General features: G+C 43.7%; 1 protein-coding gene across 12 annotated transcripts in view; it reads right to left on the reverse strand.

Annotated features, from left to right (window-relative positions):
• Positions 1–45: 45 nt before the first annotated feature.
• smyd3 (SET and MYND domain containing 3) overlaps positions 46–23946 on the reverse strand; it is a 785608-nt gene continuing 761707 nt past the window's right edge. For all 12 annotated transcript variants that reach the window (XM_072580427.1, XM_072580432.1, XM_072580428.1 and 9 more), the window contains 2 exons: positions 2780–2888; positions 46–705 (listed from right to left, as the gene is read on the reverse strand). In XM_072580427.1, coding sequence (XP_072436528.1) covers positions 592–705; positions 2780–2888 — 223 coding nt within the window. In that variant the 3' untranslated portion in view covers positions 46–591. The remainder of the gene's footprint in view (positions 706–2779; positions 2889–23946) is intronic.

Genomic DNA, 23946 nt, shown 5'->3' on the forward strand with positions numbered 1-23946 from the left:
ATGCCATTGTTTCTGACATCCATGATGCTTGAAAGAAGACCACGATTGTGTCTGTCCATGTGTTGGTTTATTTGTATCCACCAGATGAAGCAATGTCATGACACCAGCCACTTGGCTGAATCTTCAACCCCACCCCCACTCCACAACAACCCCAGCACCAAACAGGCCCTGGGGATTAAAGGATCTCAAGGTAAAAAATCTCATCGACTTGACGTTGTGAAGATATTGAACATTCACCAGAGTCCCAAAAGGAGGGAAAAAGTGTTTTAATCTGCAGGATTACCACAGATCTACGTTTACCACATGGAGTTGCAAACAAAGGATACACACAGCTCAGTAACTCATTATCTGTTGCAGAGTTCGTCCATAACCCATTGTGCATCCTGCTTGGTCTAGGCTACTTCAACTACTGCCCACTGTTCAGAGTGCAATTTAACACAATTAGTCTCCATTTGCTTTTTGACAATGTTGGGTCAACTGTTGCTGACAGTTTAACTTTGGCCCAGTCTGAGGGGCACAGGAGGCCCAGTCACATGTGCTATACATACTACATACAACACACACACACACACATTGGATCTGTTGATCTGTTCACATCTGTTGAGGCCTGAAGCTGAACTCAGCCTCACATTCTGCCAGGACCTGCTGCAGGTTGTCAGTCAGGGGATGTTCTCTTCCATGGGTCACCTTGAGAATGTCAAATGCCTGGCAATGCAGAAAGAACAAAAAAAGTCAGTGTGACACCACTCCCAGACACACGGCTCACTTCCTACTCAGCCCTTTATCTTGCAGTCCACAATGTCTCCCTTTGTATGAGGTGACTGGTAGCTGAGGCGTACAAATTTTACCATGTAATCGCAGCAAATGCCTCAACAGCCATGTCCGCTATCTGCTCGGAATCAGGCTGCTAGGGCTGAGCTCCACAGAACCGTGTAATGTTATGCAAATTTATACTTCAACCGGCACAACAGCAAGAATAACAGATAATAACCTGGCTGCTGCATTGCTAAACACCATATAATTTTTCGTCTCTGTATATGATGAAAGAGACAGGGATTGAACTATCTATTAGGACATGGCATGTACAAATAACGGAACAGTTGAAAATAAATCTTAATTTGTTGTTCTGTTAATGGCCTTCAGTTTAACAGAGTCCCATTTAAAACAATTAACAGAAGACTTCATTCTTAACACAGACTGATGGGAGGGTGGCAGAGACAGGGGCAGTGTTTCACTTACCTTTAAGGTCCAGATCACAAAAGCAGGCTGAGATTCTCTAATGAAGGTCACTTGGCCTTCATCCAATGATCAAGGGTCAAACTCAATGGGACTTGGGACTTTTGAATGTACGTTGAGGGACTGATCTCCACAATTTCACTCAATTACAGACAGGGACACGTGCCTTCATTACATTGGATGGAATTCCAGAATCTTCCCCAGCTTGGGATCCTGCTGTATAATTCTGCCCACTGTTCTGTCAAAGCCACAAAGGAGTGGCTTTTTCTTGAATACTGAATAATATAATTAAATAGGGGTTCATGTGGAATCAGTACACACCATCTTACACTTATTTCTTTAATTCAACACTACAGAAAGCGGTCTGAGCTGACAGAGGTCAAAATGATAGGGGTTTAATGGATGAAGGGTCATAATACAGAGGGTTTATAATGGAGGTAATACTATAATGGAAGGAAGTGCTGTATTGTGAGGGGGTTATAATAGAGAAGGGTTTGTAATGGAAGAGGGGTGTATTATTGTACAGGGTTTGTAACAGGAGGGCTGTTTCAGTGGGACGGGGAACCTACTGCGAATCCTCTTGCCTACCTTGAAGAAGTTCTCCTCCTCTCTCCACAAGAATCTCAGTGAGTCTCTCTCTCACTGCAACCCCAAGGTCCTCATGACCTGTTCTACCTGCCAATCTCCCTTCCCAACTATCTGCTCCACCCTCCCCTCTGACCTCACCTCCACCCCCCATCCCCATTCACCTACTGGACTCTTTACCACCTTCCCCCACCCTCCTCTCTGACCTATCACCTCCATCCCCACACCCATTCACCCATTGTACTCTTTACTACCTTCTCCCGCCCTCCACACTGACCTATCACCTCCACCCCCACCCTCCTCTCTGACCTATCACCTCTAACCCACCCTCCTCTCTGACCTATCACGTCCATTCACCTATTGTACTCTTTGCTACCTTCTCCCCAGCCACCCCCCGCCCGCTCCATTTATCTCTCCACCCTGGAGGCTCTCTGCCTCTATTCCTGATGAAGGGCTTTTGCCCGAAACATCGATTTTCCTGCTCCTTGGATGCTGCCTGACCTGCTGTGCTTTTCCAGCACCACGCTGATCTAAATCCGGGGTAAGCATATGAAGGGAAAGATGGTTTATGGGAGATGGGTTATAATGGAAGATGGTTTATGAAAGAGTTTGAGGGTAACTAAGGAGAAATTCTTCTCAAGAGAGGATTGCTAAGATTTGTAATACACTACCCAAAGGACAGTGGCATCAAGTTACACACCACCATTCAATAAGCAATCCCAAGATGCTCAAGTAGGATTAATTTGCAGTGTTCCAGGGAAAATTTGGGCCTGATTAGGAATCAGGAAAGTTAGCCAATTAGGAAAGTTCTTCAAATACATATCACAGGCACAATGGGCTGTGCAACCTTAAGTGGTTTAAGCTAGTAACGTGAAAAGTACAGAGTATGCACTTTGGACCAGAGACCGCTCCGCGAGTAAAGTTAGAGATATGCTCAGGGATGTCGGAGCTCACTGACCTGCTTTAGTGTGCCTGCTGCTTCCTTCAGCTTGCCCTGATGATGTTGCAGCTTGCCCACTCTCATGAGTTGCACTCCTCTCACAGGATGTGCGCCAGCATAGTACAACCTGGAAGCAGATCGAGGTACGGACTGGGTTCAGCTACAATATGATATCAGACAACTAACACCGCAGAACTCCACACAGCACAATCTGCAGGTGGCCTCATTCAAGAGAAACCAAAGCAGCAGGCGCAGGGAGAAGTGTAGTTGACCCACAAGCACATATCGATCCGATGTTACAGTTCTCTTACACAGTTATTCCCTCAGACTGCAATCAAGCTTTCAGACCTTTGCAGAAGACGCAGATGCTCCACAGAAGTAAGCAATATTGTAAGCAGATAATACCAGGATTAATGGAAGACGCATTCCCCAGCTGATCATGGGGTTGAATTTTATGGCCACCCTCAAGTGGGAAAACAGCCAGGCGGACCTGCTGATGAGGGATACAGGGTTAATGGTAGGGTTCTTAGTCAGGTGGAGGAACAGAGGGATCTTGGGGTCTATGTACATAGATCTTTGAAAGTTGCCACTCAGGTGGATAGAATTTGTAAGAAGGCCTATGGTGTATTATCGTTCATTAGCGGAGGGATTGAATTCAAGAGTCGTGAAGTGATGTTGCAGCTGTACAGGACTTTGGTTAGGCCACATTTGGAGTACTGTGTGCAGTTCTGGTTGCCTCACTTTAGGAAAGGTGTGGAAGCTTTGGAGAGGGTGCAGAGAAGATTTACCAGGATGTTGCCTGGAATGGAGAATAGGTCGTACAAGGATAGGTTGAGAGTTCTCGGCCTTTTCTCGTTGGAACGGAGAAGGATGAGGGGTGACTTGATAGAGGTTTATAAGATGATCAGAGGAATAGATACAGTAGACAGTCAGAAACTTTTTCCCCGGGTACAACAGAGTGTTACAAGGGGACATAAATTTAAGGTGAAGGGTGGAAGGTATAGGGGAGATGTCAGGGGTGGGTTCTTTACCCAGAGAGTGGTGGGGGCATGGAATGCGCTGCCCATGGGAGTGGTAGAATCAGAATCATTGGCAACCTTTAAGCGGCATTTGGATAGGTACATGGATGGGTGATTAATCTAGGATAGAAGTTCGGCACAACATCGTGGGCCGAAGGGCCTGTTCTGTGCTGTATTGTTCTTTGTTCTATGAGGGCGAGGTACCATGGGTGCTGTGGCCACCATTAGCCCACGTACCCCACCATTGCTTTACATGCTAGATTGTGTGGACTGCTGGTCTGTGGCCCAGTTGAGACCCTTAAGTGGACAATGCATGCTCCATTGAGGGCCTCATCCCAGTGGGAAAGCCCTCCCTAAAATTGGTTGGCAGGTTCACTCCAGCAGGTTGTCGCTCAACGAACTGGAGATGGGGAGGTCTGACTCCTTCCTGGGCCTCCTATGTAAGTATAAATCACAGGCCCTACCTGAGACAGTTAGGCCTCTCTTTTGCCCACCAACCACCCACCTGTCTTGTCCAACCTGCCTCTCCCCCAGCCACTCTCGCTGGGGCCTGACAACATATCCCCAGTCAGGATCCTGCACTTAACCCTGACTGTTCTTCTTTCAGGGTCTCCTGCAATTCCAGGAATGACCACCAATCCTGGGGTGCTATGGAGCTGCTGGCCTCTGGCAGCTCAGTGAGGTGAGACTTTCTCTTGGAGGCAGACTGAAGCTCTGCCTCAAACTAGTTCAAGGGCCATCGCCCGAAATGTCAAACAGAGTGGACCAGCCAGGAGGAGACATACAGTGGGGTGATGGAAGATCACTCTCTCCATATAATCTAACCCAAAATGGCCTTCAGGAAAAGCTTGCATATCAACAGTCTGGAATGCTGGACTGTTTCTTTACTCCGTCTACCTCTCCTTGGATTTTGTTAATTGGTGATATCTTACTGACCAAAAATGTATAAGAAGAAGGAGGCCCTCCACACCTCCCATAACTTTTCTAGATGAAACGTCTGTCGAACACAACCTTGAATATATTCACTGATCCAGCCTCTCCTGGGCAAGTGAATTCCAAACTCGAACGACCTATTAATCTTGAGGTAGTTCCCCATCAATCTCAATTTTCAGTCGAGGTATTTGAGACACTGAATGGTATAAAAACTGATGAAACGGGGGTGTTAGGAAGTTTAGCTATACTTCAAAGGGATAAGGCACCAAGCCTGGAGGAGATGCACCTGAAAATACTAAGGGAGGTTCGATTGGAAATTGTGGAGACATGGTCCATCATCTCCCAAACCTCCTTCGATACTGAGCTGGTAATTTGCATTTGTTACACCCTTGTTCAGGAAGGGAATAGACCAACATGAAACATTGGAGTGGGGTGAGCAGGTGATACATTAATCTCAAAGCCATCTTTAAAAAATAAGGTCTGACATGAGATAAGTTGTTTCCTTGGGTTGACAAATAAATTCCCTGTCAACCTGTAGCCTAGCCTTTGCAGCCAGCACCTGACTAACTGAGTTGTGGCCCATGTTACATCCTGAACTGGGAAGGTGTGAGCCACTCTGAGGGTCAGAGAGAGAGATAGAGAGAATAGATCAACTTTACTCTGTCATCCAGCACCTTGTGCAAACTCAAAGGGTCTCTAAAAATGATCGAGTGTATTTCAGCATTGACATGTTCCTGCACTTGATCCATGTCTCTTGGAGAATATGGGGAGTCTATTCCACCATTGATGCCAAGTGGATGCTTCTTTTCAAAATCAGCGACAGCAAGTGAATAGAAACAGACAAGATGGTTAACGTTGCCCAGTTGCTGCATGAGTCGTTCTTGAGCAAAGAAGGAAGATCAGAAGTTCTCCAGCAGAATGTGGCAATGGCTCCAATACAGAAACTCACACAGAGCCACACAACATTGTTCGGAAAGTCCAACAGGACAATATCCACTGGCTGCTGCGGCAATGACAGGGCGCTGGTCTGACCACATCTGAACATGCTCAGACTGCCTTTCTGGTGAAGATCTAGCTGAAACGAGCAACTGTGGTCAATGAAATCTATAGCCCTGATTACAGTCAGACACTGGATACAATCTGAGTGGGGCCGGGGTCGTCAGACTTAGTAAAGCTTACCGGGTCTGGGTACAGTCAGAATGGGTAAGCCATATTGGGGCCAGGGTACAGTCAGATTGGGTACCTTACATTGCCTGTGTGGAGATAAGCTAGGTAAGCCTTATGGCACCTGGGTAGAATCAGATTGGATAAACCTGGTAGGCTTGGGTACAGTTAGACTGGGTGGATCTGATGAACATGGAGTACAGTCAGACTGAGTAAAAGCTAATGAACCTGAGGTACAGTCAGACTGAGTAAACCTGAGGTACAGTTAGACTGAATAATCCTAATGAACCTGATATACAGTCAGACTGAGTAAACCTGAGGTACAGTTAGACTGAATAATCCTAATGAACCTGATATACAGTCAGACTGAGTAAACCTGATTAACCCTGAGGTACAGTCAGACTGAATAAACCTAATGAACCTGAGGTACAGTCAAACTGAGTAAATCTGAGGTACAGTTAGACTGAATAATCCTAATGAATCTGAGGTACAGTCAGACTGGGTAAATCTGATGGACCCTGGGTATAGTCAGACTGTGTATGCCTTACTATGGCCAAGGAACAGTCAGATGAGGCAAACCTGAATCACTTCACACTGTAGCAGCTGGCTTGGTGAACAATGCAGTCGAAAGCATTAGTCTGGAGGTCAGACCCTCAGAATGCTGAAGGCCAGAATGGCACACTGACAGTAGACTGTACAAACTTCAGTTATTTAGCTCTGGGTGATGCAGAGGTCAAGGAGTGAGTTAATGGAGATGCTTTAAAAAACATAGAAGGTTTGACCCAGACTTCTCCTCATACTCCCAGAACAAGGGGACAATGCAGTGAAAGCATTAAGACACAAGACACTCTGATAATATAAAACCTATCAACTGAGGAGGTGACAGAAGCAAAATGGGGAGGTTTGAAAGGGAAGGATACAAGTACAGGTTGTTCTGCTATAATGCGTATTTCGTAAATGTGAATTGGCTATAACGCGATGAATGAAAAGGGAGGCAGTTTCGAAAGTGCAAACTTTTAAAGTATGTGTTGGCTATAATGTGATCACAGCACCAACACTTTAATTGTATTGCGTGATTTTTGTCGAGCACAGGGCGGCACGGTGGCACAGTGGTTAGCACTGCTGCCTCACAGCGCCAGAGACCCGGGTTCAATTCCCGCCTCAGGCGACTGACTGTGTGGAGTTTGCACGTTCTCCCCGTGTCTGTGTGGGTTTCCTCTGGGTGCTCCGGTTTCCTCCCACAGTCCAAAGATGTGCAGGCCAGGTGAATTGGCCATGCTAAATTGCCCGTAGTGTTAGGTAAGGGGTAGATGTAGGGGTATGGGTGAGTTACGCTTCGGCGGGGCGGTGTGAACTTGTTGGGCCGAAGGGCCTGTTTCCACACTGTAAGTAATCTAATCTAATCTAATCACAGGGTCACTCAGGAACGCAGCTCTTGCACTATATAGAAGAAAAGACTGTAATAGGAAATAATTCCAATAAGAAAGTTGGTGAAATGGTGGGGAATTGGGATTAAAAGGACTGAGTTGTTATGTTCACAAAATAGGGTCAGGTTCAATGGAACAAAGTGCCTTTGCCTTTTCTAACAATTCTTAAATGACATAAGAGGCAGTATCAGATGTGACACCTCTCAAACATCTCTCCTACTTATCATTGTTTGTTGGAGTTACACCGAGGACAAAGTCTAACCTCCCTCCCTCTCCAGGAAGAATACAAAAATGGATCTTCAAAGCTGATTAATTTTTTACTGGTGTGGTAAGAACATGGAATCCAGCTTTCTTACCCAACTGTACAAGAACCCTTCATGTCCCTCACGTGTAACCTGAGAAGCATAAGGAATAGAAACAAGAGGTCATTTAAGCCACTTGAGCCTGCTTTGGTCATTCAATGCACTCTTGGCTGATGATCTGCCCTCAAAGCTCTTCCCAAATCCTATCCTGCACCAACAGGTTGCTCTGAAACCAACATGTAAATACTCAGTCTGACAGCTATCATTATAATGTTACAGCCTTTCCTCTTCATCAGACTGACTGTTCTCTATTATTCTTAACCAACTGCATTGAGTAGAAACTTACACAATAAAATGGTATCTTACATTACTTATGGTAAATTTTGAAATTAAGTTCTAGTTCAGGCTTTAACCTGCTGTTTAGAGAGAAGAGCTTGATAAATGAAAAGCTTTTAAATTGTAACACTGCTGAAAGGATTAACACTTCAATCGGCTAAAAACAAATTAACTGCTGAGAAAAGATGTATTTTTATGCCCCTTCTGGAAATTTCCCTTTCCTGATTGGGTAGTCCGTTACGGAATTTGTGGCCCCTTTGATATTTAATTTGGTCTCACCCTCTATGTAATCCAGATGTCAGTGTAATCGCGTCTGTAACCTGTGTCTCTCCATGGTTGTTTCAGTTGGGGGCAGTGCAGCAGGTGGGGCTGCCTTATTACAAGGAAGCTGAAGTATTGCAAAGTTTAAAAGACAAGTTGCTTAACTGAGGTGGGGAAAATCACTTACGTGGGATTAAGGCAGTGTCAAAATTCAAAAGGCCTACAATAACCACATTCTTTGTCATTTCCTCTCCCCTTGTGAAGTGCTGCACACAGACAGACAGTTAAAAACAAAACTCAAGCCAACAAAGAAAACCCCAAACTCAAAACAAAACCCATTGACACTTCTGGTTTTACCCCTGAATGCCCAGTTTGCATCCTGGGTTAAAATAGGGGCTACTCTTTGACAGTTTGTTCATTAACAAAGAGAATCTAGCACCTTTAATGTCACAACAACATTCCAAGCTACCGCACAGAAGAATCAAAACCTGACACTTTGCTACAGCAGGAGATATACAGTCAGATGGAGTCATACAGCATGGAAACAGACCCTTCGGTCCAACTAATCCATGATCAAAAGCTTGGTGGGAGAGGAAAGGAGTGATTGAGAGGAGGAATGCAAGGCAGAAAGAGATGGAGAAGTGTAGAAGGAGGTTCAACAGCTGTAACAGGACTTCTCCGACAAAGCAGCACAGCTGCAGTACTGTGCCAACAGTATCAGCTCAAGCATTCTGAGGTCAGCAGATTTTTCTTGTGAACACCCCTGGCTAACTTCCTGACAAATCAACCTCTAGAGACCCAAACAATAACTCACTGAGGTCACAGTACCGGACCCCCGTTGCTTGTTTTGCACATTTCCTTAATTGGAAGTACCACTGTCAGGGATTAGGAGCACAGTTCCTGATTCCACTTCAGCTGGGGATCGAGCATTCATCAAATCATTTTATTTTGGGTGAGCCAATTCTTTTGTAGAACACGAAACAAGTGAGAATATTCTTACACTCGGGTCTTGAATTGGAACACCTGCAGGTTACAAAGTGTTGACACTGCCTCACCAACGTATCGGTGTTGTGAGCTCCCAGCAGCTTGCTCTACAGCACTGCTGGCACCTTTTCGGCTCTCAGCTATGGTTAGGCTTGTGGAGCCGCACCCACTGACCCCTTTCAGGTGGCATTAGGGCAACAGGCAGCCAGTGGACTGTAAGGACATGTTCAAAGTATCTTGCATGCATCAACTGCGACACAATCTCATGGTGAGCAGCTCCCAACAGCAGGACGTTCAGACTGCCTCTCGCTGATTGAACGTATCGTATATCAGAATTGGATATGAGCTTCCTAAAAACAAAAAGACAACAAACTGCAGGATTCCAGCAACATTCAAGGTATTTCTCAGGATCTGGATTCTGACAGTGAATACTCAGACGCAGGAGTTGCTATGGAAATGGGATGCCATCTTCAGCAAGAGCAGACTCTGTGAAATTTGTCTTTAAGCCTGCTGACATCCAAAGCAAGTGCTTCAGTCTGCTCGCAAACACGCGGGGGTGATTTATAATTAATAACGGTTGACTGCTTCATGTCATACTGAGGTTAATCTGCAGGTTGGGAGTGCACATACCCTCATCAATGGTGTACATACCCTCAATGCCTTAGTGCAACACCCTGTTGTTCCTTGCATTGTGCTTTTCAATTATTTAGTGAAGGAAATTAGAGTTTCTCACTGTGGGGGCATTGGGAGGGGGGGGTGTTGGTCCTTAATGCGATAGTGTTTGATGAGCTCACCTGATACTTGCAGCCGCTGAATTGGCACTGGAGGAGATCGCAAACATCACAAAGGGCAGGGGCAAATGGGCAGGTAGCAATGAGCTGCCACATGGTGGGGGATGAACTGTATCAGATTGAGCCTGGCCTGGTTCAAAGTGGGCAGCTGGCTGTCAGCAGATGCTTGAATTCTCATCCTTGACCCCTGTGTGATTCCAGTCCAAAGGATAGCTTGATGGAAATAAAAGTTCCTCAGGAACGGGAAACAGGAGTAAGTCATTCTGTCCATTGAGTCTACCCCACCATTCAATGTGATCAGGGCTGATTGTACACTTCAATGCCTTTTACCCACTTCCCCTCCACTCCCCCCATAATCCTTGGTGCTATTGGTGATCAGAAATCTCTCAAACTCTCCCTTAAATATACTCAAGGACTGAGCTGCCACTGCAGTCTGTGGTAGAGAATTCCAAAGACTTACTGCACTCTGAGTAAAAAAAAGTCCTCCTATCTCAAAGTTAGGTGGCATCTCAATTGTTTTTAAAATGTGCCCCTGGCTGTAGACTCCACAAACAGGGCAATATCTGCATTTAGCCTTTAGATATTTTGTAGGTTTCAGTGAGATCACCTGTCACTCTCTAGAGTTTCGAAGCATACAGGTCAGTTTGCCATTCATAGGATAATAAGTCAGCCTGAGAACAAGTTTGGTGAACTGTCGTTGCAATCCCTGTATGGCATCAGAGACAAGGTGACCAAACCTTCACACAGTACTGCCAATGCATTCTAACAACACTCAGTGGTTAACACTGCTGCCTCACAGCACCAGGGACCCAGGTTTGATTCCCACCTCAGGCTGTGTGGAGTTTGTACATTCTCCATTTGTCTGCGAGAGTTTCCTCTGGGTGCTCCGGTTTCCTCCCACAATCCAAAGATGTGTGGGTCAGGTGAATTGGCCGTGCTAAATTGCCCGTAGTGTTAGGTGCATTAGTCAGGGGTAAATATAGGGTTGGGGAATGGATCTGGGTGGGTTACTCTTCAGAGGGTCGGTGTGGACTTGTTGGGTCGAAGGGCCTGTTTCCACACTGTAGAGAATCTAATCTAATCTCCCACTCCCACATAATTCAAACAAGATCTCACCACTCCTCTACTCAAATCCTCTTGCGATTCCTAATAAAAAACAGAGAACTGCAAATGCCAGAAATCTGAAACAAAAACAGAAGTTGCTGGAGAAACTCAGCAGGCCTGACTGCATCTGTAGAGAGAAAGCAGTCAAAGTTCTGAGTCCAGTGACTATTCATTAGAATACTGGATCTGAAATGTTAACTCCGCTTTCTCTCCAGATGAAGTTCCTTCAGCAATTTGTGTTTTTGTTTCCTCTTACAATTCCATTGGCCTTCCCAATCATTTGCTGCACCTACATGTTAGCCTTCAGTGCCTTATTAACAGAGACATCTAGGTCCCTTTGTAAATCCACACTGTCCAAACTCTGCACAGCTGTTTCTCTGACCGAAATGGATAACCCCACATTCTTCCACATTATATTCCAACTGCCTCATTCTTATTCAATGACTAAGCCTGGGTAAGCCCTCTTGAAGCCACTTAACATTTTCTTTAGAACACACATTCCCATTTAGTTTTGTTTCAAAACTTTGGAAATGTTACATTCGATCCACACCTTCAAATAATCAGTACAGAGAGCTCTTCTGTAGCGCGGTGGTTGTGTTCTTGTGCAATGCTGTGTTATAGAAAAAGTGCGCTTTAGATCCAGCACTTTAAATGTTGGCAATATAATAGTGTTACAACCAACACATGATTTGAAAGTTCACACTTTAGAAACAGTGCCCTCAATACATCAGTCGCGTTATAGCAAATTTGCATTAACAAAACATCTGTTACAGCAGACGTATTTACTGTGAAGAGCTGGGGCCCAAGTATTGATCCTTGTGGGACCCCACTAGTCACAACCTGTCAATATGAGAATAACTCATTTATTCTGACACTCTGTTTTCAGACTGTTAGCCAACAATTAATCCATGTATTTTAATCTTTTTAACCAGCCTTTTCTGGGGGAGCTTTATCAAAAGCCTTCTGAAAATTTATGCTCTAATTATCAAGCTTGTTTGTAATATCTTCGAAAACCTCCCAACATGTTCATCAAACCAGTCATTCCTGGGGCTTTTCATGGAGCTTCTGCCATTAACTGACAAAGGAGCGTGGTTCCCCGTCCAATAAGGCACAGCGAATGGGGGCTCAAATCCCAATGGCCAATAAGATGTTGTGCAGTTCAAGATGCGTATGGGCAGCCCACAGTAGAGGGCAAGTAGCTGATGCAGGGCGCTTGTCAATATGGAGACTCCTTCTCACAATGTCTTTAAAAGGTTACTGAAGAACTGGTTTGAGTGGCCAGGACACTATTGTAATCCCCTACAGGGCATTCCCCATTCCCATGGAACACCAGTAGGGCTGCTGCTGAGTGTCTGCCTCTGGGAAAGTAAATTTACCCCCTGTGGGGCCGAATGGAAAGCCACAGTTGTCCTCCTTTGGTGGCACTGAGCAAGGGTCTTTACAATCCCATCAGTCACCCATCACCTGGGACAGGGTAACCCTGCTGGATACGCCCCCACAGAAAAGCCCAGTGCCAGGATTTTCATTTCATTCATTCATTAGATGTAGGTGTCCCTGGTAAGGCAACTTCAGTTGTTCATTTTAAATTACACTCTGACAGGCCTAAAGACTATTTCAGAGATCGTTTCTGGGTCAACCACATTGTCGTGGATCTGGAATCACAGGTAAGGATTGCAGATTTCTTTCCCTAAAGGACATTAGTGAACCCAATGGGTTTTTACAATAATTGATAGTGGCTATATATAATATACACAATGGCCTGGAGGTATTATTGCTAGACTATTAATCCAGAAACTTAGCTAATGTTCTGGGGACCAGGGCTCAAATCCTGCCTTGGCAGATGATGGAATTTGAATTCAAGAAAAAATCTGGAATTGAGAATCTAATGATGACCATGAAATTATTCTCAACTGTCAGGAAAATCCCATCTACTTCACCAATGTCCTTTAGGGAAGTAAATCTGCAATCCTTACCTGGTCTGGCCTCCATATGATTCCAGATCCACAACAATGCGGTTGACTCTTAACTGCCCTCTGGGCAATTAGGGATGGGTAATAAATATTGCCCCAGCTAGAGACACTCACATTCCATGAGAGAATAATAAATAATTACGGTTGTTAATAGACTAGCTTATATTTTTTAAAATTCTGCATTTTATTGACTTTGATTTTCACCCTGTGCCAAGGTGGGAATTGAACCCGACCAGAGAGGAGGGGCCGCTCAAAGATTAAGTCCATTGGAAGCAGCCTGGCTCACAGGAAACCCTACCACAGCAGCGGAGTCAAACAGGCTGGAGTCACTGTGACTTTGGACCACCTGGCCGTTCTACATCTCATTGTCCAGATTAATATCCAAAACATTATTGGGTGTGGCTTGTGAGTCAACAATACAAAAAAATAAAAAACATGGGGCAATGGGATTATGGTCATCTCATCCGGTACTGGAGGGGGAGGGGTGGGGGGCACAGAGAGAGAGACAGACAGACAGTGAGTGTGTGTGTGTGAGTGTGAGTGAGAGTTTGTAAATATGTGAGCATGTGTGAGAATGTGAGTGTACATTAATGAGCCTGTGAGACAGAGTGTGTGCATTTCAGTGTCTGTGTATGAGTGAGTGTGAATGGGTGTGTATGTATGAGTGTGAGAGTGTATGTATGAGTGAAAATGTGCAGTAGTTGGGGGTGGGCTGGGTTCACCATGAACGAAGACATGGAGGGGCTGGAGGAGGGAAGATAGCAGGTGTGCACTGTCATTTTTCCACATTGCAGGGAGAGTATGACATTCAGTCATTACATGGAGTGATCAGCAATTCTGACAACTGACCAGAGAGGAATAATGAGTTACATGATTAACAAGAGAGTAAGGATTGTGAGTCAATGGCTTTAATATTTTAAAATAGAATTATAAAGGAATCAAGAACGTAATGTAGAATTTAGTTTTGTATGAAATCAAACAAATTAGAGTCAATATCAGTGAACTGTTTCTATTAAACACATTATATAAATTCTATATTATTACCTAAAATGCATTATATACACTCATTGTCTCAGGAGATTATTTATTCATTGCCTTATATTATGAGCCCAGTGTAACTACACCTCCAGCTTCCTGTGTGGCAGTGTCGGGAGGTGGGAGATTCCCAATGACTCTGCACATAATATCCCTTAATTTCCTTGGAGTCATCCCTAGTCTGTGGAATTCTTTCCCCCAGTGGGCAGTGGGGGCTGGATCCCTGAAAACATTCAAGACCGCATTAGACAGAGTTTTCCAACTCCCAAGAGAGTTATGGGAGATATGGGCATAGGAAGGTGACAGGTGGAAAAGAATGAGGCAGCCAAGGTCACATTCAGATCAGTCGTGGCCTTTACTGAGCAGGGAAACAGGCCTCTGGGGGTTATACTCCTGCTACTGTTCAACCTATTCCCATTTCCCTCAGCTGCTTCTCTAGCCAAGTTACTTGCCTCAGTGACTCCTCATGGGAGCAAGTTCCGTAATCTAACCCCTTTCTGGGTAAGCATATCTACCTGAAAGAGTTTGGTAGCTTTCTGTCTAACCATCACTTACACCAGCCTGCCCCTTCAAACCACTCCAATAACCAGTACGTCTTCCAATTTGCACTACCTCGGAGATCCAGAGGGTGATATGGGATCGGGCACAGAGCATACCGAAGAAACTCAGCAGGTCTCATAGCTTCTGTCAAGCAAAAAACAGTTAACGTTTCAAATCCAGTTTAACTCTTGTGCATAATGAGCTTCTCCAGCATTCTCTGCGCTTGTTTCAGATTTCCAGCATCTGCAGTCTTTTTCTTTTACTTGGGTGATACAGGATCCCCTGACTATTCCTATTGTGAAAGTGTGAAGCCACAAAAAGCAATTCCGGATGAAAGGGAATCATATGATTTCCTGAAGGTGAGAACTTCTTCAGCCCTGCAAGGATGTCACTGTCCCCCTTCTGGACAGTGGTGATCAGATCTTGTTTCTACTTCTCACCAGAGAACCTGTGGAAAAAGCAGCTCTTCCAACGTCAGAAAATCTGGGAATTAAACTCCCAATTGGTCAGGAAGATTCCCTGGATTGTAAGATTATCAATGAACTGCAGGGGCTGGAGAAACAGGACCCCTACACACAAAATGTTGCCATGTCCTGCAATAAATCAGACCTGGATATAATTTGCCGGACGTGTTTGCGGAATGTGACATGCCTTCTCATTACATTTGAAAACCTAAAGATGTGGCTCTACTCCAAACAGTTTTTGCTCATGTTGCATGTCAGCCCTGTACAGCCCTGAACAGAAGTGGGGAGGCAGTCAGTGAATGGCCAGACGCCATAGCCATTGCTCTTTTCCAAATGGTGGGCAACTTCTCAAGGGTCAATCAGAGGTCACCGCCACGGGACAGGAGAGGGTGACGGTGCATCAGACTGGAGGTGACCTCTCTCCAACTGTTTCCATTCTGTACATCTCTATGACTCTATGAGGATTAATTAAACGATGGCCTTTTTCCATCTGGGTCACTGAGGTTGGTGGGGGAGGAACTTGCACCATTTGGTCACCAGTCAGCAAGCACTGAAGGCCTAATGGACAAGCCTCTTTCAATAGGCCCAAAGTGTCCCAGCACAAAAGCAAACTGGTACTTGCCTAATGTCCTGGATGCTCATTCTGTTTCATCATTGCTATCAAAAAGAAATGACTGATTCGAGACTTTACAAATGACCATGTTAAAATAACAACTGTGGAGAGGCCAACGGCTTCATTTAAATGAGCTGGCAATTAGTACAATGTGAGGTTCAACTTAGAGCAAAGAGATCCTGGTGGCCATACTTAATATCTGCACCCTGTCCCGTTCCTTGTGAACATATTCCAATAAACAGTGCAGTAATTTTGTTATATTTTACAATATATTGTGACTTAAGAACTGGTGATAGCAGTCTTATCCTTGTGAGGGAAGAGGAAGTAGAGAAGGGGAGGTATTACAATTGTTATGGACGACAATGCCAAGGAATCTAGGTAACAGACTGATTGAGTCATTGAGTCATAGAGATGTACAGAATGGAAACAGACCCTTAGATCCAACTCATTCATGCCCTAGATATCCTAAATTAATTTAGTTCCATTTGTCCATATCCTGCTGAACCCTTCTTATTCATGTACCTATCCAGATGCTTTTTAAATGTTGTAATTGTACCAGCTTCCACCACTTCCTCTGGCAGCTCATTCCATACACACACCACCCTTTGTGTGATAAAGTTGCCCCTTAGGTCCCTTTTAAGTCTTTCCCCTCTCATCCTAAACCTTTAGTTCTCGACTCCCCCACCTCAGGGAAAAGACCCAATCAATGCCCCTCATGATTTTATAAACCTCTATAAGGTCATCCCTTAACCTCCAACACTCCAGGGAAAACAGCCCAAGCCTCTTCCTATAGCACAAACTCTCCAATCCTGGCAACATCCTTGTAAATCTATTCTGAATCCTTTCAAATTTTACAACATCCTTCCGATAGGAGGGAGACCAGAATTACAGGATCAACTGCTCAATAGCATTTGATCCATGATATCCTTGACTCCTAAGGTTGTGAAAGGGTAACATTTATTTGAATGTGATAATGTCACAAAGGCTGGTACAAAGTAAAGATTGTAGGAGTCAGACCTGAGGTTAACGTGTTCCCAACTGTCTTTGTTGTAATGCAGGCCATAGGGTCATAGATTTGTACAGCACAGAAACAGACCCTTCAGTCCAACCAGACAACCTAAATTAATTTAGTCCAATTTGCCAGTATTTGGCCCATATCCCTCCGAATCCTTCCCCATGCACCCATCCAGATGCCTTTTAAGTGTTGTAATTGTACCAGCCTCCATTACTTCCTTTGGCAGCTCATTCCATATACACAACACCCTTTGTGTGAAAATGTTGCCCATTAGGTCCCTTTTAAGTCTTTCCTCTCTCACCTTAAACCTATGTCCTCTAACTTTGGACTCCCCCACACTGTAACCAGTTGTTGTCATAATAATAAACTTGCTATTGTTTACAGAACAAGGCTCTTCTAGTTAGACCTGAAACATGGCTGTCCTCATCCACTCAATACCACTTCTGGTACACACAAAACATAGCAAACAGCAACATGGTGACAACCCTGCCACATCTTGGTGACCAGCCCCATTTCTAAATGGTGCCAACAAAGAGAAATTAGACTCAACACCTTCACAAGAAAAAGGGGAGAAAAGGATATGCTGGGGTCAGAGTACTTCAAGACAGACATTGCAAACCCCACAAACTTAGTGGCAACACTCGACACAGAGGAATATTTAAGAATGACACGGAAGACCTTTCAGATCTGATAGGTTTACGGAATAGAGGCCGGACCAAGAGGCACTGGTTTGTCCGAGTGGGTTGAGTGAGTGAATAGACCAGACATTGAGGACTGTGAGAGTTAAAGCTAAAAACTGTGTGCACAGAAAGGGGAAGCCTTAGAATGGCACCGTAACCCAGACTGAAAGGGCAGCTCTGATCATGTATCATCTCGTTAGAGAGAAAAAGGTTGAGAGGTGACTTAATTGAGACATATAAGATAATTGGAGGGTTAGATAGGTTGGACAGTGAGAACCTTTTATCTTGGATGGCAATGGCTAGCACGAGGGGACTTAGCTTTGAATTGAGGGTGATATATGTAGGACAGATGTCAGAGGTAGTTTCTTTACTCAGAGAGTAGTACGGGTGTGAAACGCCCTGCCTGCAACAGTAGTAGACTCGCCAACTTTGAGGGCATTTAAATGATCATTGGATAGGCATATGGATGAGAACGGAATAGTGTAGGTTAGATGGGCTTCAGATTGGTTTCACAGGTCAGCGCAACATTGAGGGCCGAAGAGCCTGTACTGCGCTGTAATGTTCTATGTTCTATCAGAGACAAAGCAGTCAGATTCCAGTAAATTGCCACAAAGCTGGTCCCTTTTTTCTAAAAGCTGTTCCTTTTCTCAAGGATACTGTGTCTGTGGGTTTTTTTTCAGAGGGGTCATAAATGGGCGGGGCTCTGATTAGACTAGATTGATACAGAGATGAAAAGGATTTTGATAGGCCTTTTGTTCATACATAAACAGATGAAACTTCAGGCCACAGTGGTCATCTTTTCGAAGTGACCTGTATAATGAAAGGGGAGTGATCAGCTCTCGAGCTGAGCAGTTCAGTCCAGAACTAGTTGGGAGTTCAACAGTGAGCTGTGTGGAAACAAACTCTCTCTCTCCTTCTGCCCTTCTAACTTCAACCTGGAAGCATTTGTTCCATTTTTTAGTGTTTTTTGAGAAGGTTTACTTATTGGGACACTTGTGTATATTCGGGACAGCATAATTAAGTCTAGTTTGGATAGATTGAGTTCTGTAGGGGTTCTTTGTGGTTCATTGTGTAATTTTGTAAATACACTTTTATCTGTTTTAAAACCTGGTAGTCAATCTCGCTAACTTACTCCAGCTAATTTTCACTGTACACTTATTGAAACAAATTACAAGTTTATGGTCTGGGCTGCCTGCTTAAGAATGTTTTGAGTGGTCTGGCCTAGTCCATAACAACAGAGCTGTAAAAACAATACTAGGAGAGTCTAAAGAAAGGAGCAGAGAGTGGTGGAAATCACTTACTGAGACACTTAAAGCAGATGTACGTGGTCAATTTTGATTTAGATTTTATTGCCAAGTGTACTCAAGTACAGGGGTACAAGTGCACAGTGCAAAGCATCTAATGTTGCCACACAAGGTGCTACCTTCGGTACAAAGGTTACTATGTACAAAAACCTCAGGTACAAAGTAGTAAAATAAACAAAGCTAAGAAGTTAAATATTACAAAGCTTCATAGAATAAATAGAAAATAAAGAGATAAGGTAATAGTTAACATTAAAGTCCTTTTTAATATAAACTGGAAAAATAAAGGAATAAAGTTGAAAGTTCAACAGTCTTTGATGAGCACTTAATTCGTGTTCAATTCGGATCTAAGGTAGAAATTCTTTCAGAAGGCAAGGTAAACATTGTGGATTTTTAGTGAGGGCCTGGAGTCCAGAAAAATACTGATGGTTGCAAATGGTGGGAAAGTCCTCCAGTACATGAGCAAAGCACATGAGAACCACCATTACTTCAGAATAAGAATCTTTAAACAAGATAAAATTCCGAAACACAAAGAAACAGTGTTGCTAGGAAGATTTAATTGCAGCACTGACCAAACAGAACACCAAATTTGACATCCTGTAGAAAACAATTCTTGAACTCTTAGAATAATTTCTCAACTGGATTGTAAGACAGAAACTGAACAAGTAAATGCACCTGTGTACAGGAGTGGTAGTGTAGCAGAGAATGTTATTACTTGTCAAGGGATAAATGAAACATCAGGCAAGTTTGAAGAGGCAATGAAATCTTTCACTGTTATTTGAAATTGGAAATAATAACATTCTTGAAAGAATGGATTTAACAGAAGAATATGGCATCCAGGGAAATCCATAGGTAATTTAATTAAAGATCACAACAGATTAACACTGAGATGAGAATAGCAATTCATCGTCAGACTTCATAAGAATGGACTGTTGTAGACATTATTGATGATCCTTTGTCAGACTTATTATAGTCAACAAGTGTGGTGCTGGAAAAGCACAGCAGGTGTGTGTGCGTGTGTGTGTGCACACCCCTGTGTGGTGGAGAGAAGGTGTCCAAAGCTGCATTCATTCCAGAGAAAACCATTCAGATACTGAATTATTCAAATATGTGGAAGCTAAATAGATCCTCCTTCAGAGGAAAACACAAAACTTGGCATGGGAGATCTGTGGTGCATATTAATTTCTTAAAGTTCAATATAACAAAGGATGCACCACATAATGCCATTGCAGCTGGTCAGATGACAATAAGCACTGGAAACACTTGTGAACACTGTGGAGCAAAGTAATCTCACAGGTACAAATACTGCCAGCTTTAAAAACCAAATGCCTAATTGCAAGAAAGTAGGAGACTTTCTGAAAATGTGCTGAAGCAGGACACAGCCATAGAAAACCAAAACGTCAAAGAATTATCCAGATAAAGAGATAAAATAAGTGGAACAAATCCCTGCAGGAGAATTCCTCGGGGAAACCAGTAAACAAGATCAGATAATTTGCCTTGTAGATATTTATGTTAATTGGCACCTCACAAATTTCAAGTTAGAAATAAAAGCAAGTGTCACAATATTATCAGAGACCAAGCCTTAAAGACATAAGAACAAAAGATACAGGAAGTGAAGTAGGCCATTCAGCCCATTAAGCCTGCCCTGCTCTTCTATAAGCTCATGGAAGTTCTACTCCAGGCTTCAACTCCTCTTTCATACCAGCTCTTCGTAACCCTTGACTTCTCAATATTTCCAAAGTCTACTTATTTGGTCATTAAACACTTTCAGTGATCTAACCTCCACAACTCTCTGGGGAAGAGAAGACCAGACATTAACTACTCCATGTCAGAAGAAATACTTCCACTTCTCAGTTTGAGATGAGGATCCCCTTATTCTGTAACTGAGCCCTGAATTCCAGATGCCTGCATTGGTTGCCATCATACTGACATTTCTCTTGTCAAGCCCCCTCACATCTTATTTGTTTCAAGAAGATCACCCCTCATTCTTCAAAACTCAAATGAATAAAGGCCTAATCTACTCTTGATAAGTCCTTTTCATCATAGGAATCAGTCTAGAGAGTATCTTTTGAACCCCTCCAATGCCAATGTATGCTTTCTTAAATACATGGATCAAAACTGTATACAGTTCTCACACACACCCTGTACAATTGTAACAAGACTTTCCTGTGTTGAAACTCCAACCTCCTCACAATATAGGCCAGAATTCAATTTACCTCCTGAATTACTTGCTGAAGCTCCATTCTAAAGTTTTGTGGTTCATGCACAAGATCACCCAGATCCCTCTGTGCTGCTGTTTTTTTGAAGTCACTCTCCTTTTAATTAACAGCCTGCCTTCTCATTCTTCCTACCAGATGCTCATCTGGATCACTTGAATTCACCTCACACTTTCTAACCAGAAACTCCATCTGTCAGGTTTTTGCCTACTCATTCAACTTGTCTATATCCCCATGCACATTCCTTATGCCCTCATTATAACATGCTTTCTCACCTACTTTTGTGTCATCAGCAAATTTGGATACATTATACTCTGCCCCACCTCCAAGTCACTAATATAGATTGTAAATAATTGAGAACCTAAGAGTGATGATGGTGCCATTCCACAAATTGAGTATTTCGAACCTGAAAAAGACCCATTAATTCCACTGTCTCTGTCTAATGACCAATATTCAAATCACGTTAATGCAGAACCCCCCCCCCCCCCCCCCAGTACTGTGAGTTCCGATCTTGTACCTTTTATATGACACCTGTTTGATGCTTCTGGAAATCCAAATACACCATTCCCAATGGTTCCCCTTTATCAACTCTGCTTGTTATATCCTCAAAGAACTCGTGCAAGCTTGTAAAACATGCTCTCCCTTTCACAAAACTACTCTGATGTTATTTTATTGTGTTAAGCTTGTTCTTCCTTAATAATAGACTGTGGCATTTTCCCACTTCCTTTTCCTTTTTGCTGATTTTTCTGGAATGAAGAATACTCTTGAATACGGAGTTCCTAGTCTTCTTCACCCTGCAACCAAGTCCGTGCAACAGCTATCAATTCAAATTAATTTATTACCATTTGTGCTGTCAGCTCATCTATCTTGTTAAATAACTTGTGTAACCAAATCAAGAGCCTTAAATTTTGACATTTTACCATTTTTCTTTGGTTCTAACTTCTACTGCACTGTTCTGCTTCAACCTTCTGCCCCTTCCTGTTTTAACGTAAGAGGTAGGAGCAGAAATAGGCCATTCAGCCCATTGAGTCTGCTCCACCATTCGATGAGATCATGGTTGACCTAATAATCCCTTTGCTCCACTTGCCATGTCTCCACACTGATTAAAAATCATCTCTCTTGGCCTTGAATACAATTAATGACCCAGCCTTGACAATCCTCTACAATAAAGAATTCCACAGATTCATTCTCCTCACCACTTGCCTTCCCATCTATTTCTTTGTCATCTGTAAACTTGACCATGGCACATTCACCTCCCTTATCTTGTCAGTAACTGCAGGCCCAGGACTGATCCCTGTGGCACTCTGCTAGTTACATTACATCATCCTGAAAACTCCCCTCTTATCCGAACTCTACCAATTAGCCAATTCTCTATCCATGTTAACACACTACCCTCAACACTATAGGTTCTTATTAATAAGTGGTTCCTTACCAAATGGCTTCTGGAAATCCAAATATATTATGTCCACCACTTCCCCTTTATCTATCCTGCTTGTTACCTCTTCAAAGAATTCTACTAAGTTCGTCATGATTTTCCCTTCATGAAGCCATGCTGGATTTGCTTGCTTATATTATATCCTTTGATTATCGTTTGCATTTCAAAACTGTGCACCTCCTTCTCGTTTCTTTTTGTTTTTTATTAAACTTCTCTTCAAATGAACTTGCCCCGCACTAATTATTTGAAAGCCCTAATAATACGATCTGCAAGAACACTGGTTTTTAGCATGGTTCCAATGACACCTATCCTGACAGAACAGCTCCCAGTCTACTTCTTGGTGACACTGACTTTCTGAATACTCCTCCTGGTCAGTGTGGTGGAAACATAAATGCATGTGGGTTGGAAAGATTCTGAATGGGATCATACTTAATTGATGGCTATATGCACCACCACTGTGATCAGGCCTAAGGCACAGCAAGGAAACCAGTGGGTGGGGACAGACCTGAGGCTGGTGGGTTCCATACAGACTCTGTCATAAAGTGGGTCTTATTCGTAAATGGTTGCAGTTATGCAATAAACTTCACATTGTTTGCTCAATAAGACTCTTCTGGTTAGACCAGAAAGGTGGCTAACCTCATCCACACAGGAATCACTTTGGGTTTGAACACACAACAGCAGTGGGGAAGCAGGCAGTTTCACTAACAGGACCCTTTTGGATTTTGGGACCACAAAATGGAGGTTATGACACTACAGTCAATCACGTGATAGGGATCTCCCCACGTTAGTGACCAGAAGCCGGCCTCCATGCCCACTTAAGGATAGTGGGAGTGCTGTCGAAGTTCCAGAGTCCACAGCAGTGTGTCCAGATCAGGGGGAGGTGGAGCTGGCAGTTCAGATAAGGGAGAGTCAACAGAGAGAGGGAGAGAAAGAGACAATGTCTCCATTCTGAGGGGACCTTTCTGTGTTCCACTACTGAAATGCCCTCAGTACATGGACCATCGTTTCAGGTTAAACGGGTTGTGTAGGTCGAAAGACTTCTGGAAGCATGTCCCTCGATCCCATTCCCATTGATATCCAGGAAACTGCCCTCTCAGGAGTCCCTCAGGGGCTGGGAAAAGGGTGATTGGAAGAATGCAATCAGCCTCTAACAACAGACTGGGTCAACTCCATGCCTTCTTATGGGTGAAAAACAAAGCTGACCCCCATCGTGCCCCTGGGAAAACAGCCTGCTGGGCATGATAGAGCTGACGAACCAGCACAAATGCTTTGAGCACAGAGGCAGGAGTCTCATCTCAGCATGACATCAAAAGTTCAGCCCTTAGCATCCACTCCCTCCCTGAGGGGGGGACCACCAGAGACACAGAGTGGGTGGGTGATTTGACCAAACCTCCTGGAATGCCCCCAACCACAGGTGGTACCACCAATAGCCTCACAAACCCATGTGAGGTGTTAAACAATGCGGAGGCGATCTGTCTGTGTCCATCTAAAACCCTATGGTTTATAACAAATTAAGTTCTGAGCAGGTGTCAGTCATGTCTTGAACTAACAAATAAAATTCAGCACTAAAACACAATTAGCAGCATAAACATTTA

The sequence above is a fragment of the Chiloscyllium punctatum genome, chromosome 11 (assembly GCF_047496795.1).
Source record: "Chiloscyllium punctatum isolate Juve2018m chromosome 11, sChiPun1.3, whole genome shotgun sequence".
NCBI lineage: Eukaryota > Metazoa > Chordata > Chondrichthyes > Orectolobiformes > Hemiscylliidae > Chiloscyllium > Chiloscyllium punctatum.